Genomic DNA, 17,651 nt, shown 5'->3' with positions numbered 1-17,651 from the left:
AAGCTAAATATCTTTAAGTCTTTGAGAATCCATGTTAAATTCCCATATTTATATAATTAAACAGGTTGTCAGGAGTTCAGACAGGAAACACCACGTATGAGTTTAACCATTTATTAGAGAACGTACGTGCAAGTCTTGGTGTTCTGCTCCTTTAGGGTAAATCATTGCCATCACATGACTGTGTATATGATAATACCACAATAACATACCTAGTTATTATCTATGCAATTCCCATGGCAATGAGTAAAGTACTCAGTATCGATCCCCCCCTCAAGGTGGGGCAGGTGTGGTGAAGGCAGGGGTGGTGGGGGGGGGTGCACCTGCATGCTAGTACAAGCCCAACAACTGACTGAGTGAGTAGCCTGATGGTTATATAGACAGGTTGCAATCTAACATGTGATAAGAGCGATCCTGCATCAGCTGATGCATTGCTGACCAATTACCACTCGGGTTTCCGGGCTGAACTACCCTAATTAGGCAACAAATTATATTAATTGATAGAGTATTTACCTCTTCATTATCTTGTATTTATTTGCTAACTTTATATTTTAAATGTTGTAATGAGTTACTTAAACATACCATTTAGTTGGTAAACTAAATTCTATGTACAAAACTAATAATTATAATGGAAATGCATTATGCTCACTTATCATAGCTGCATTTTCAATGGCTATGACAAATAGAGTCAGCAGATTACCTCCCTTAAATCCTTTTGACAATTCCGAACTTCATGAAAAGCATTCATAACATGGAATTTTACCCCGGGAGTTGCTAAATATAAATTAAACCAATTGTATAAACGGTTCACGAAAATATTCATGTATTGTGTAGAAATGCCATACTTTGTCTTACTTTCCTAAATGTCTTTTCAAAACTTGTTGTAAATACCACACCTGTTTACTCTGTTTCATATATTATCTTCAGTGTATCGTTGATACACTGAAGAAAAACAGGTCTGACCAAGACTTAAGATTTTGTAGAACCTATTTAATTCTATACTCCATAATTTCCCCATAGTTTAACAGAACAAATGTGTTACAAAAGTGTTTTCACCAGAGTATGCTTACATAGATATGATCTTCAGATATGCAGACAATTGCATAATCAGCCTACTGAATAATCAGCCTACTGCATATGGTCATACTCACTGACAATTTTAAGAACATATAAAAACGAATTTCTTTAGGAAATGTTTGTTGATCTCATATCTGAATTAATCTGTTTTCCTAACAAAGTTTTATATTTCCTATCCAGGTCTTTGTGGAGACTTTAACAGCGTCCAAGCCGATGACTTTAGAACCATCAATGGACTGGTGGAAGGAACGGCTGTGACATTTGCCAACACGTGGAAGACCCAAGCAAGCTGCCCCGATGTGACCCAGAGCTATGAGAACCCATGCTCTCTGAGTGTAGTGAATGGTACTCCTTTAACCTCTTTTAAATGTACTATATCTAATGAAATCATGCCCAAACGCATGTCGGCCCAGCAGAAACAAAATGAGAATAAGATGCTGGAGTAACTTTAGGGTACTTCAGTCATAGAAAATGAGCACCGTATGTGTGCATAGATCTGAGTTTTTGTTTTGATCAAATATTATTATAATATAATTATATTAAAATGTATTATATATTATAATATTTAAGCATAGTAAACTTTTGTGGATACACCTGTATTTTTGCCATGTTAAACGCTGCTCATATGTTTTACAGAGAAATATGCCAAGCACTGGTGCTCAATGCTATCTGATGCTGCAGGAATATTTTCTGAATGCCACAGTGAGGTCCACCCAGATCCCTACCAAGCAGTAAGAAATAATAAGGATTTGCATTCATATTTAGAAAAAATAGTACAAAGAAAAAGATAATTCATCAACTTTTTAGTGTATGACTACATTTAACTACATACGTAGTTTTATTAAAATGCTTTTTTGAGCAATTTTTGAAAAACTGGTTTTCATTCTGTTTCACCCATCTCATCTTTTCCCTTCTCTCCCTCGTCTGTAGAATTGCATGTATGACAGCTGTAACTGTGAGAAGACTGAGCAGTGCATGTGTGCAGCAATCTCCTCCTACGTCCACGCCTGTGCTGCTGCTGGCATCCTGCTGACAGGATGGAGAAACACCACCTGTGGTGAGAACAACATCAGAGGCTGAATTAAATATTAAAACTATGCTAAACTCACTGACGGTCAACCCAAATGAATCCCGTTCTAAAGTAAAGTCTCCCTTACATCCCAGTGTGAAAACCCTAAACCAATGTTCAATGTTGAATCTCTAATCTATTTCTACAGGAAATTACGCTCAGTGCCCTGACACGATGGTGTATGACTACGATATGACCAGCTGTGGTCGCACCTGTCGCTCGCTAAGCCAAAAGGACTTTACCTGCCAGGTAAATTTACATCACTGATTACCAAACGTTATAGGGAATTTGAATAGAATCCCTAAGAAAATCATCTTCTCCTATGAATGAGAAACCTAATAGTCTTCGACTGTTATAGAAGACAGCCTGTTAGTGGTAACGTACATATCCACAAAGCACAAAAATGACAATACAATGTCATTGTTTGATGGGATGTGTTGGGATATCAACATTTTCATTAGTTAGCATTAGTTACAGCTCCAGATAAAGTTAAGAGACCACTGCACCTTTTTCTTTCCTTTCCACAAATGTCGAAAAGGAAGGTTTTGAGTGAGGAACAGAAGGGTTAAAATAAAGAGACCACTGCAAATCGAATGCTTCTTTTCCTCACTCATAACTTTCCTTTTCAACTTTTTTGGAAAGGAAAGAAAAAGGTACAGTGGTCTCTTAATTTTTTCCAGAGCTGTATTTTTGGATTGCATGCTGTAAAACCTTAGGAAGCCCTGATTTACATGGACATCTTATGTGCCAGTAGTGTTACACAGGACATTGCCAGGTTTGTGGTTTTATGATGGTCAGACTTCTTGTTTGATCACAATACAGTTTTGAACATTCATTTTGGGACTGAAGACATTACAAAGGCTTGAAACCATCTCTAAAGAAGACAAATTATTATCATATTATCATCTTGATGTCACCAAACTGATTTCAGATGCCATATAATGTTAACGAGGTAATACATTTTGAGGGAAGTTCATAGACTTTTATCTGTACTCTTAAAGGAAAAGGATCTTAGAGTATATTTGACTTTGAAACAGTGTGGGTTCTTCAATGAAAAATGACAAAGTATACTGTGAAGGATATAATCTTTACAGGGTTATTGGAAAAACTTGTAAGGATTCTGAAGTAGTTTCAATTACTGAGAACCTTTGCCATCTGATAATAGGATGATGATGATGGCAATTTATTTTCTACTAAATATTAGCCTACCTCAGTAAAATGTTTGTGGTAAATGTTATTTAGCCCCTGATTAAAGCCTGTTTTACTCTCTGTGATGCAATTTGGCACACATGCTAATGCAAGCTTAATTACTAAGAGCAGTCTTATTATTGGGCTACATTCCCTGAATTTGTTCATCCATATAGGCTACATCCTGTATATGGCTGTGCCAATTGTTACCACTATTTGGAGTTAAAGATATTTAAAGTTTTCATTGATTGTCATAATCATTGAAAAGGATCTAAAATACACATAAATAATCTGTTTATTTCACATTTGGCACACAGAATCATAGATAGCTTGGGCCCTGGTATTGCTGCTTGCAGCTTTATTAGTTGTTACTGTTACAGACGTTCCCTTTACCTCCCAGGGAATCAAACACATGTTCTGACTGAACTTCAACAGGTAGAACACGTGTCTGTGGATGGTTGTGGCTGTGCTGAGGGAACCTACATGAATGACCAGGAAGAATGCGTCCCTGCCTCAGGCTGCCCCTGCTACTATGGAGACAAGCCCCTGGACCAAGGATTTACCAGTATCAATGGGGCTCCTTGGTAAGGACTTGATCCACGATGGTATTTGTGAAAAATAATTTGTACCTGCAGTTGAATTAGTTGGCATCTGTGCAAAAATGACTGAACATTTTCTTTGTCAACCCCCTGATTTAGAGCAACAAACTCGTACTGGGTGACACATTAAACATTCAACAGCATCTGTATGACATAAATTTAGGTCCATTATCATTTTTACACAATTTTTTCATTTAAAGGTATATAGATTTCTCCAATGTTTAAGATTTATTTTACTAAATCCATCTGCTGGCTGTATTGGACCCCTGGATTAGCCCATATGTTTGGCACCCCAGATCTTATTTAAAAAGATATTGGCCAGTTGAAAAGGTTTTAGAATATGCTATCTGGTTTAGAATGATGTAAAAAGGGCTTTATAAATACATTTGATTGATAGAATTAAAAAGCTACAATGCACCTATGCCAGAACTGTTTTACATGTCTGCATTTTCATGGCGATGTATCCTGTTTTCATCTCATGCACAGAAACAAGTCATTGGCTCAAACTTAAACAACGCCTATGGAATAATGGAATTACCATTATTACACCTATGGAATAACCTTTTTAAAAATCTATATTTTAGATTCTTCAAAGTAGCCACTCTTTGCCTTGATCACAGCTTTGCACTCTCATGGCCATTCTCCCAATGTAGATTTGTCCAAACAAAATAAGGTGAATAAATGCTTAGCCCTTGGGCAAGGCTGTCAATCTTAATTTCACCAAGGTGGTCATCAATAACGTCTGATTCCCTGCCTGACGCTCCGCTTTCCAGGGATGTCTCGGGAGGAGTGGGTTGTGCAAAAAACTAATTTCCATTCCAACATGAATAATTCATATGTGAGAAATGGGACAAGCCACTTAATATGTTTGTTTTGTTAAAATCTTGTTTAAGCTGTTGAAAGAATGGTGCAGCAAGATATTGTTGGAACTAAAAAAAAATATTTGTTTGGTTTTTAGTGCCACGGGTGTTACCAGAATAAAAGGTCACACAACTAAATATTTGGTCGACAAATTGGTCTCTCAGATCTCTGGTTGTGGCTGCATTGAAATATTATTGATTAATGGAAGAGTAAATGCCAAATCATGCTTAACCTCTGCTCTTGAATACATTTTTCACTAGTTCATGCAGAAATGGGATATTAAGCTGTACTGGAGAAGTAACTCCTTCATGTGAGTACTCCTAAATTACAAACATATCTTTATTTGCCAAACACAGAAAATGATTTTCTAACAAGATATTACATTCCCAACAGAATAAAGCTGACCCCAGGTATAGCCCTAAAAACCTACTAAATCCTACCATTGTTCCATTTCAGCTTGTGAAAGTCCAATGGTTTTCTTCAACTGTTCCAATGCTGCACCAGGTGCCAAAGGCTCAGAGTGTCAGAAGAGCTGCCGAACAATAAACCATGACTGTGTAAGTCTGCAACAGAACAGGCCTTACAAAATGTTTTAATACAGTTGTACCAATAGAATGTATGAATCCTGTCCATAGCTAAGTTTATAAATAATCGGATCAATTTGAAATGGTGTAAAATAACAAAAGCCTATATTTAATGTATTATAATTGTGTTATAGTTCAGTAAAGAATGCCTGTCAGGCTGTATGTGTCCTGATGGTCTGCTGTCTGATGGGAATGGAGGATGTGTTAAGGAAGATCTTTGTCCCTGTTCTCACAATGGAGTCGACTACCAACCTGGGGAGAAAATTAAAATAAAATGCAATAACTGGTAATATTTTCTTTTCATATTTTTGTTGTTGTTCTTCAGCTCAGGGTGGATAACCATGCTGGGGAAAAAAAAAAATTCTGTGTATAATTCAAGTCTAAATTTTCCGTTCAGAAAAGTAAATTGCAATTAAGCGTCAGAATAGCCGACAAAATATTTGATTACAAAAATAGTAATAAATGACAGCCCTAATTGCAATATTTTAAATGTGTTTACTTAACCAGATAAGTCAGTTAAGAACTTATTGTCATTCTCAGTTATGATATACAATAATTATTCTATTAAATTAAATACAGAGAAACACATTAACAGATATGTTTGAATGATTTAGCAGGTGTATTGAACAGATAGCAGCTTGTTAAATTAGTTTTTTAAGCCAACGTAAAATAGGCCAACGTTTCACAATACAATCCTGACGTGTTTGCATCCCTGTAGCACTTGCAGTGGAAGCAATTGGGATTGCACCAATAACGTGTGTCCCGGGACGTGTGCCATATATGGAGATGGTCATTACATCACATTCGATGAGAAAAGGTTTAATTTCAATGGAGACTGTGAATACACTCTAGCTCAGGTACGGCAATACTGGTCTATACTATGATTGAGAACAATACTTTTATTTACATTTTAATCCTTGGGTATACAAGACTTCAAATAATGACTTAGATTAAGTAATTAATGATAAAAGCTAAGGAAGAACATTTATTATTTTGTGTTTAATTGAATTTATCCTGCAGGACTACTGTTCCAACAATCTAAACGGAACCTTTAGAGTGATCACGCAGAACATTCCCTGTGGAACTACCGGCACAACCTGTTCCAAGGCCATCAAGCTCTTCTTGGGGGTAAAGAACACCATTAAAATGGATTCATTAAAGCAAAAAATAATTACATTCGTCATTCACCAACTCGTTGATCGTTTGATTAAATTACTGATTAATTCACTAGGAAAAATTACACAAGGACAATGTAAACGGTATTACATTTAACTGCTGGTTGTGACTAATTACCATCCAACTCACAGCACCAATTTATATGCCCAGAGTTTATGAAAAAAAAGAGAGAAAGAAAAGTGTTTCCCTTTCAGAGCAAAGAGATTATACTACAAGATGAAGTTGTAAAAGTGGTGAAGCAGGAGACCGGGATAGATGTGGACTTCAAGGTCCACACTGTTGGTCTGTACATTGTTATTGAGGCTGGAAATGGTCTGATTCTAATGTGGGATAAGAGAACAAGCCTGTTCATCAAACTCGACTCTAAATTCAAGGTGAGTGGCTAGAATTGGACCATTTAAACCTTTGATTATCTCTGTGTCAATGTTGTATTTTCATTTAAATATGTCTTTTTTATTCGACAGTAGAGTACTTACAGAACACATAATTTGCTAGTTCACATTAAAACATTCTTGGGTGTACATATCAAAACATTATCTTCCAGGGACAAGTGTGTGGTCTGTGCGGAAACTACGACGGAAATGGGAATAATGACTTCACGTCCAGAAACCAGGAAGTGGTCGTGGAAGCGCTGGCATTTGGCAACAGCTGGAAAGTGTCTCCCGGTTGCCCCGATGCTGTTGACATAAGGGACCCGTGCACCGTGAGGTCGTACAGGCAGTCCTGGTCTCTGAAACGCTGCAGCATCATCAAGAGTCCAGTATTCGCAGACTGCCACTCCCAGGTACAGAACCCATGACCACTAGTCTATTGAATAGTCTATACACAGTGACCTCTAGTCTATTGAATAGTCTATACACAGTGACCACTAGTCTATTGAATAGTCTATACACAGTGACCACTAGTCTATTGAATAGTCTATACACAGTGATCACTAGTCTCTTGAATAGTCTATACACAGTGACCACTAGTCTATTGAATAGTCTATAGACAGTGGCCACTAGTCTCTTGAATAGTCTATAGACTTGTATGTTTGACTGTAAGTCTTTTTTAAGGGTTTGAGTGATTTCATTTAATTCATTATTAAGTCATCTATATACAAATACACAGGATATGTAAATGTTGGTGGTAGATCATTAGCAATATGGTAATGTTGGTAATACTCTAGATCTTTGCTAATACTCTAGATCTTTGGTAATGCTCTAGATCTTTGGTAATGCTCTAGATCTTTGGTAATACTCTAGATCTTTGGTAATGCTCTAGATCTTTGGTAATGCTCTAGACCATTGGTAATACTCTAGAGCATTGGTAATACTCTAGAGCACTGTTAATACTCTAGATTATTGGTAATACTCTAGATCTTTGGTTATACTCTAGATCTTTGGTTATACTCTAGATCATTGGTAATACTCTAGATCATTGGTAATACTCTAGATCATTGGTAATACTCTAGACCATTGGTAATACTCTAGATCATTAGTAATACACTAGATCATTAATAATGAGTAATAATAAACAGATAATTGTTGATAGCACAACTGTGGTCAGTGTAACTAGCAAGTGATTGCGTTGATCAAACTAATAAATAGATATGTGTAATTGCCTGTCCCTGAAAGGTGGACCCCACCCCATATCATGATGAGTGTGTCAGGGACTCGTGTGCCTGTGACACTGGGGGAGACTGTGAGTGTTTCTGTACAGCTGTAGCAGCCTACGCCCAGGCCTGTAACGAGGCGGGGACCTGCATACGCTGGAGAACGCCAGACATCTGCCGTGAGTCATTTACTTGTTTATATAAAAGTAGATTTTTTTAGTTGGCTGAAAATTCACATACAGCTCAGTGAAAAAATTATGAGACCACTGTTTTGAGTGAGGAACAGAAGCGTTCAATCTGCGGTGGTCTCTTAATTTCGAGCCTTCTGTTCCTCACTCCAAAACTTCCTTTTCAACTTTTTTGGAAAGCAAACAAAAAGGGGCAATGGTCTCTTAATGTTTTCGAGAGCTGTATTTTTTTACTTGTTAAAGTTTTACAACAGGGGCAAAATCTGAGATTTACATGTACAAGATTTCCCAGAAATCTTCTTTTCAAACCCTGGTTGAAATGTAACGGTTTTCCTTCACCAGCTCTATTCTGTGATTTCTACAACCCCGATGGGGAGTGTGAGTGGCACTATAAGCCTTGTGGTTACCCCTGTATGAAGACCTGCCAGAATCCAGAAGGAACATGCTCAAAACAGATCCCTGCACTGGAAGGTAACTGATATTTCCTCAACATCTCATTCAGACCCTTCACATTCCAAATGATTAAAGAAATGTACATTATGGAATATACAATGGCATAGCACATTTTGTCTTAATTTGTGTCCTGTATTACATTTGCTGTTTGCCTCCAAAGGTTGCTATCCAAAATGCCCTTCGGACCAGCCTTATTTGGAAGAAAGCACTATGAAATGTGTCACTGAGCCAGAGTGTGGTTGCTATGATGGAAAAGGAAATCATTACAAGGATCAGGAGGTTATGCCTTCTGACAAGAACTGTTATACATGGTATGTTTCTATGTTAACATTTTATTATACAAATATACAGTATCTTTCATAGTATTTAACGGTTTGTATCAGACATATTTCTGGTCCATGTCATCACACTGCATACGGTGGTTATTCCAAAATTTCACTTATTTTACTTTCTTATTGTGACCATATAAATATTTGCACTTTCAAATCACAATGAATAGTTGTTAATATTTTACATGTTCATCAATAAGGTTGGCAAGCAGCCTGGTCATTTTTTGTAATAGAAACAAAGACGTGTAAAATGGAAAAAAGGTAATCACCCACATAATTTTTCTTACTGAATAACTTATTTTTCTCAAGTCGCTGCTCATCAACTAAAACCCTTTGCACCCCCGACAAGAATGGTAAGGATTTTCATTTTCAGTAGAGAGGTAATACAACCTTCAACATCAGCCTACATTAACAAGATGGTATCGTGTCAAGATGATCACATGATGATAACTTAAAATCATATTGCAGCTTGCAAGTGTTTCCACAAGGGCACAACATACCCATATGGAGCGACCGTGCATACAGATAACGGGGATGGGACCTGTACTAATGGCACCTGCACAGAAAACGGAATCACTGACTTCATTACCTACAGCTGTGGTTGCTTTTATAACGGAACAACCTACCCAGTTGGAGCTACCATATATATTACATATTATAGTGATGGATCCTGTGTTCATGCCATATGCGAAATTGATGGAACACATCAATATCTAGAGAGAATGTGTCAAGGCAGCACAACTCCAACAACTACCCCATCAACTAACACAGAAACAACTACATCCCCAACATCTACCCCTACCATAACCCCATCAACTACTACTACAGAAATAACTACATCCCCAACATCTACCCCTACCAAAACCCCATCAACTACCACAGAAACAACTACACCCCCAACATCTACCCCTACCATAACCCCATCAACTACCACAGAAACAACTACTCCCCCGACATCTACCCATACCATAACCCCATCAACTACCACAGAAACAACTACACCCCCAACATCTACCCCTACCATAACACCATCAACTACCACAGAAACAACTACACCCCCAACATCTACCCCTACCATAACCCCATCAACTATCACAGAAACAACTACACCCCCAACATCTACCCCAACCATAACCCCATCAACTACCACAGAAACAACTACACCCCCAACATCTACCCCTACCATAACCCCATCAACTACCACAGAAACAACTACACCCCCAACATCTACCCCTACCATTACCCCATCAACTACCACAGAAACAACTACATCCCCAACATCTACCCCTACCATAACACCATCAACTACTACTACAGAAACAACTACATCCCCAACATCTACCCCTACCATAACCCCATCAACTACCACTACAGAAAAAACTACTACACCCCCAACATCTACCCCTACCATAACCCCATCAACTACCACAGAAACAACTACATCCCCAACATCTACCCCTACCATAACACCATCAACTACTACTACAGAAACAACTACATCCCCAACATCTACCCCTACCATAACCCCATCAACTACTAATACAGAAAAAACTACTTTATCCCCAACATCTACCCCTACCATAACATCATCAACTACCACAGAAACAACTACATCCCCAACATCTACCCATACCATAACCCCATCAACTACCACAAAAACAACTACACCCCCAACATCTACCCCTACCATAACCCCATCAACTACCACAGAAACAACTACACCCCCATCATCTACCCCAACCATAACCCCATCAACTACCACAGAAACAACTACACCCCCAACATCTACCCCTACCATTACCCCATCAACTACCACAGAAACAACTACACCCCCAACATCCACCACTACAGGTACCTCAACGACTCCTCTTACACCCTGTCAGCCTGGTTGTCACTGGTCAGGTTGGATTGACACTAACTATCCCAAATTTGGACCAGGTGGAGGAGATTATGAAATTCTCGAAAATATTGTCAAATCTCATCCTAGTATTTGCAGCAAACCTGAGAACATAGACTGCAGAGCCAAAGAATTACCAGATACTCCTTTAAATATGTTGGGTCAAAATGTTACATGTGATCCTGGGGTCGGACTGATTTGCAACAACAAGGATCAAGAAAGACCACCAATATGCTACAACTATGAGATCAGAGTCAGTTGTTGTACTATTTGTCACTCAACAACCCCACCAACTACTACTCCAGTTACAACTACACCCCCAACAACTACCCCTACCATTACCCCATCAACTACCACAGAAACAACTACATCCCCAACATCTACCCCTACCATAACACCATCAACTACTACTACAGAAACAACTACATCCCCAACATCTACCCCTACCATAACCCCATCAACTACCACTACAGAAAAAACTACTACATCCCCAACATCTACCCCTACCATAACATCATCAACTACCACAGAAACAACTACATCCCCAACATCTACCCATACCATAACCCCATCAACTACCACAGAAACAACTACACCCCCAACATCTACCCCTACCATAACCCCATCAACTACCACAGAAACAACTACACCCCCATCATCTACCCCAACCATTACCCCATCAACTACCACAGAAACAACTACACCCCCAACATCTACCCCTACCATTACCCCATCAACTACCACAGAAACAACTACACCCCCAACATCCACCACTACAGGTACCTCAACGACTCCTCTTACACCCTGTCAGCCTGGTTGTCACTGGTCAGGTTGGATTGACACTAACTATCCCAAATTTGGACCAGGTGGAGGAGATTATGAAATTCTCGAAAATATTGTCAAATCTCATCCTAGTATTTGCAGCAAACCTGAGAACATAGACTGCAGAGCCAAAGAATTACCAGATACTCCTTTAAATATGTTGGGTCAAAATGTTACATGTGATCCTGGGGTCGGACTGATTTGCAACAACAAGGATCAAGAAAGACCACCAATATGCTACAACTATGAGATCAGAGTCAGTTGTTGTACTATTTGTCACTCAACAACCCCACCAACTACTACTCCAGTTACAACTACACCCCCAACAACTACCCCTACCATTACCCCATCAACTACCACAGAAACAACTACACCCCCAACATCTACCCCTACCATAACACCATCAACTACTACTACAGAAACAACTACATCCCCAACATCTACCCCTACCATAACCCCATCAACTACCACTACAGAAAAAACTACTTCATCCCCAACATCTACCCCTACCATAACATCATCAACTACCACAGAAACAACTACACCCCCAACATCTACCCCTACCATAACCCCATCAACTACCACAGAAACAACTACACCCCCAACATCTACCCCTACCATAACCCCATCAACTACCACAGAAACAACTACACCCCCAACATCTACCCCAACCATAACCCCATCAACTACCACAGAAACAACTACACCCCCAACATCTACCCCTACCATTACCCCATCAACTACCACAGAAACAACTACACCCCCAACATCCACCACTACAGGTACCTCAACGACTCCTCTTACACCCTGTCAGCCTGGTTGTCACTGGTCAGGTTGGATTGACACTAACTATCCCAAATTTGGACCAGGTGGAGGAGATTATGAAATTCTCGAAAATATTGTCAAATCTCATCCTAGTATTTGCAGCAAACCTGAGAACATAGACTGCAGAGCCAAAGAATTACCAGATACTCCTTTAAATATGTTGGGTCAAAATGTTACATGTGATCCTGGGGTCGGACTGATTTGCAACAACAAGGATCAAGAAAGACCACCAATATGCTACAACTATGAGATCAGAGTCAGTTGTTGTACTATTTGTCACTCAACAACCCAACCAACTACTACTCCAGTTACAACTACACCCCCAACAACTACCCCTACCATTACCCCATCAACTACCACAGAAACAACTACATCCCCAACATCTACCCCTACCATAACACCATCAACTACTACTACAGAAACAACTACATCCCCAACATCTACCCCTACCATAACCCCATCAACTACCACTACAGAAAAAACTACTACATCCCCAACATCTACCCCTACCATAACATCATCAACTACCACAGAAACAACTACATCCCCAACATCTACCCCTACCATAACCCCATCAACTACCACAGAAACAACTACACCCCCAACATCTACCCCTACCATAACCCCATCAACTACCACAGAAACAACTACACCCCCATCATCTACCCCAACCATTACCCCATCAACTACCACAGAAACAACTACACCCCCAACATCTACCCCTACCATTACCCCATCAACTACCACAGAAACAACTACACCCCCAACATCCACCACTACAGGTACCTCAACGACTCCTCTTACACCCTGTCAGCCTGGTTGTCACTGGTCAGGTTGGATTGACACTAACTATCCCAAATTTGGACCAGGTGGAGGAGATTATGAAATTCTCGAAAATATTGTCAAATCTCATCCTAGTATTTGCAGCAAACCTGAGAACATAGACTGCAGAGCCAAAGAATTACCAGATACTCCTTTAAATATGTTGGGTCAAAATGTTACATGTGATCCTGGGGTCGGACTGATTTGCAACAACAAGGATCAAGAAAGACCACCAATATGCTACAACTATGAGATCAGAGTCAGTTGTTGTACTATTTGTCACTCAACAACCCCACCAACTACTACTCCAGTTACAACTACACCCCCAACAACTACCCCTACCATTACCCCATCAACTACCACAGAAACAACTACATCCCCAACATCTACCCCTACCATAACACCATCAACTACTACTACAGAAACAACTACATCCCCAACATCTACCCCTACCATAACCCCATCAACTACCACTACAGAAAAAACTACTTCATCCCCAACATCTACCCCTACCATAACATCATCAACTACCACAGAAACAACTACACCCCCAACATCTACCCCTACCATAACCCCATCAACTACCACAGAAACAACTACACCCCCAACATCTACCCCTACCATAACCCCATCAACTACCACAGAAACAACTACACCCCCATCATCTACCCCAACCATAACCCCATCAACTACCACAGAAACAACTACACCCCCAACATCTACCCCTACCATTACCCCATCAACTACCACAGAAACAACTACACCCCCAACATCCACCACTACAGGTACCTCAACGACTCCTCTTACACCCTGTCAGCCTGGTTGTCACTGGTCAGGTTGGATTGACACTAACTATCCCAAATTTGGACCAGGTGGAGGAGATTATGAAATTCTCGAAAATATTGTCAAATCTCATCCTAGTATTTGCAGCAAACCTGAGAACATAGACTGCAGAGCCAAAGAATTACCAGATACTCCTTTAAATATGTTGGGTCAAAATGTTACATGTGATCCTGGGGTCGGACTGATTTGCAACAACAAGGATCAAGAAAGACCACCAATATGCTACAACTATGAGATCAGAGTCAGTTGTTGTACTATTTGTCACTCAACAACCCAACCAACTACTACTCCAGTTACAACTACACCCCCAACAACTACCCCTACCATTACCCCATCAACTACCACAGAAACAACTACATCCCCAACATCTACCCCTACCATAACACCATCAACTACTACTACAGAAACAACTACATCCCCAACATCTACCCCTACCATAACCCCATCAACTACCACTACAGAAAAAACTACTACATCCCCAACATCTACCCCTACCATAACATCATCAACTACCACAGAAACAACTACATCCCCAACATCTACCCATACCATAACCCCATCAACTACCACAGAAACAACTACACCCCCAACATCTACCCCTACCATAACCCCATCAACTACCACAGAAACAACTACACCCCCAACATCTACCCCAACCATTACCCCATCAACTACCACAGAAACAACTACACCCCCAACATCTACCCCTACCATTACCCCATCAACTACCACAGAAACAACTACACCCCCAACATCCACCACTACAGGTACCTCAACGACTCCTCTTACACCCTGTCAGCCTGGTTGTCACTGGTCAGGTTGGATTGACACTAACTATCCCAAATTTGGACCAGGTGGAGGAGATTATGAAATTCTCGAAAATATTGTCAAATCTCATCCTAGTATTTGCAGCAAACCTGAGAACATAGACTGCAGAGCCAAAGAATTACCAGATACTCCTTTAAATATGTTGGGTCAAAATGTTACATGTGATCCTGGGGTCGGACTGATTTGCAACAACAAGGATCAAGAAAGACCACCAATATGCTACAACTATGAGATCAGAGTCAGTTGTTGTACTATTTGTCACTCAACAACCCCACCAACAACTACTCCAGTTACAACTACACCCCCAACAACTACCCCTACCATTACCCCATCAACTACCACAGAAACAACTACATCCCCAACATCTACCCCTACCATAACACCATCAACTACTACTACAGAAACAACTACATCCCCAACATCTACCCCTACCATAACCCCATCAACTACCACTACAGAAAAAACTACTTCATCCCCAACATCTACCCCTACCATAACATCATCAACTACCACAGAAACAACTACACCCCCAACATCTACCCCTACCATAACCCCATCAACTACCACAGAAACAACTACACCCCCAACATCTACCCCTACCATAACCCCATCAACTACCACAGAAACAACTACACCCCCATCATCTACCCCAACCATAACCCCATCAACTACCACAGAAACAACTACACCCCCAACATCTACCCCTACCATTACCCCATCAACTACCACAGAAACAACTACACCCCCAACATCCACCACTACAGGTACCTCAACGACTCCTCTTACACCCTGTCAGCCTGGTTGTCACTGGTCAGGTTGGATTGACACTAACTATCCCAAATTTGGACCAGGTGGAGGAGATTATGAAATTCTCGAAAATATTGTCAAATCTCATCCTAGTATTTGCAGCAAACCTGAGAACATAGACTGCAGAGCCAAAGAATTACCAGATACTCCTTTAAATATGTTGGGTCAAAATGTTACATGTGATCCTGGGGTCGGACTGATTTGCAACAACAAGGATCAAGAAAGACCACCAATATGCTACAACTATGAGATCAGAGTCAGTTGTTGTACTATTTGTCACTCAACAACCCCACCAACTACTACTCCAGTTACAACTACACCCCCAACAACTACCCCTACGACAACCCCATCAACTACAACTACGATTACAACTACACCCCCAACATCTACCCCTACCATAACCCCATCAACTACCACAGAAACAACTACATCCCCAACATCTACCCCTACCATAACACCATCAACTACTACTACAGAAACAACTACATCCCCAACATCTACCCCTACCATAACCCCATCAACTACTAATACAGAAAAAACTACTTCATCCCCAACATCTACCCCTACCATAACACCATCAACTACCACAGAAACAACTACATCCCCAACATCTACGCCTACCATAACACCATCAACTACTACTACAGAAACAACTACACCCCCAACATCTACCCCTACCATAACCCCATCAACTACCACTACAGAAAAAACTACTTCATCCCCAACATCTACCCCTACCATAACATCATCAACTACCAGAGAAACAACTACATCCCCAACATCTACCCATACCATAACCCCATCAACTACCACAGAAACAACTACACCCCCAACATCTACCCCTACCATAACCCCATCAACTACCACAGAAACAACTACACCCCCATCATCTACCCCAACCATAACCCCATCAACTACCACAGAAACAACTACACCCCCAACATCTACCCCTACCATTACCCCATCAACTACCACAGAAACAACTACACCCCCAACATCCACCACTACAGGTACCTCAACGACTCCTCTTACACCCTGTCAGCCTGGTTGTCACTGGTCAGGTTGGATTGACACTAACTATCCCAAATTTGGACCAGGTGGAGGAGATTATGAAATTCTCGAAAATATTGTCAAATCTCATCCTAGTATTTGCAGCAAACCTGAGAACATAGACTGCAGAGCCAAAGAATTACCAGATACTCCTTTAAATATGTTGGGTCAAAATGTTACATGTGATCCTGGGGTCGGACTGATTTGCAACAACAAGGATCAAGAAAGACCACCAATATGCTACAACTATGAGATCAGAGTCAGTTGTTGTACTATTTGTCACTCAACAACCCCACCAACTACTACTCCAGTTACAACTACACCCCAAACAACTACCCCTACCACAACCCCATCAACTACAACTACGATTACAACTACACCCCCAACATCTACCCCTACCATAACCCCATCAACTACCACAGAAACTACTACATCCCCAACATCTACCCCTACCATAACACCATCAACTACTACTACAGAAACAACTACATCCCCAACATCTACCCCTACCATAACCCCATCAACTACTAATACAGAAAAAACTACTTCATCCCCAACATCTACCCCTACCATAACACCATCAACTACCACAGAAACAACTACATCCCCAACATCTACGCCTACCATAACACCATCAACTAC

The 17,651-nt window shown here is 40.3% G+C and overlaps 1 protein-coding gene across 1 annotated transcript in view; it reads left to right on the top strand.

Moving 5' to 3' along the window:
* Positions 1–17,651, top strand: part of LOC114829525 (mucin-5AC-like) — a 32,908-nt gene that overhangs the window by 3,081 nt on the left and 12,176 nt on the right. Inside the window, exons 5-22 of the mRNA XM_034288165.1 lie at positions 1,255–1,409; positions 2,005–2,131; positions 2,292–2,392; positions 3,767–3,915; positions 6,094–6,232; positions 6,396–6,503; positions 6,746–6,925; positions 7,096–7,335; positions 8,168–8,324; positions 8,753–8,804; positions 10,934–11,017; positions 11,759–11,842; positions 12,584–12,667; positions 13,409–13,492; positions 14,234–14,317; positions 15,059–15,142; positions 15,884–15,967; positions 16,937–17,020. Of these exons, the coding sequence (XP_034144056.1) occupies positions 1,255–1,409; positions 2,005–2,131; positions 2,292–2,392; positions 3,767–3,915; positions 6,094–6,232; positions 6,396–6,503; positions 6,746–6,925; positions 7,096–7,335; positions 8,168–8,324; positions 8,753–8,804; positions 10,934–11,017; positions 11,759–11,842; positions 12,584–12,667; positions 13,409–13,492; positions 14,234–14,317; positions 15,059–15,142; positions 15,884–15,967; positions 16,937–17,020 (2,080 nt within the window). The remainder of the gene's footprint in view (positions 1–1,254; positions 1,410–2,004; positions 2,132–2,291; positions 2,393–3,766; positions 3,916–6,093; positions 6,233–6,395; positions 6,504–6,745; positions 6,926–7,095; positions 7,336–8,167; positions 8,325–8,752; positions 8,805–10,933; positions 11,018–11,758; positions 11,843–12,583; positions 12,668–13,408; positions 13,493–14,233; positions 14,318–15,058; positions 15,143–15,883; positions 15,968–16,936; positions 17,021–17,651) is intronic.

This window comes from Esox lucius, chromosome 19 (genome assembly GCF_011004845.1).
Source record: "Esox lucius isolate fEsoLuc1 chromosome 19, fEsoLuc1.pri, whole genome shotgun sequence".
Taxonomy (NCBI): domain Eukaryota; kingdom Metazoa; phylum Chordata; class Actinopteri; order Esociformes; family Esocidae; genus Esox; species Esox lucius.
Note: the sequence above shows the minus strand (reverse complement) of the source record. Positions and strands in the feature narration are given on the sequence as shown.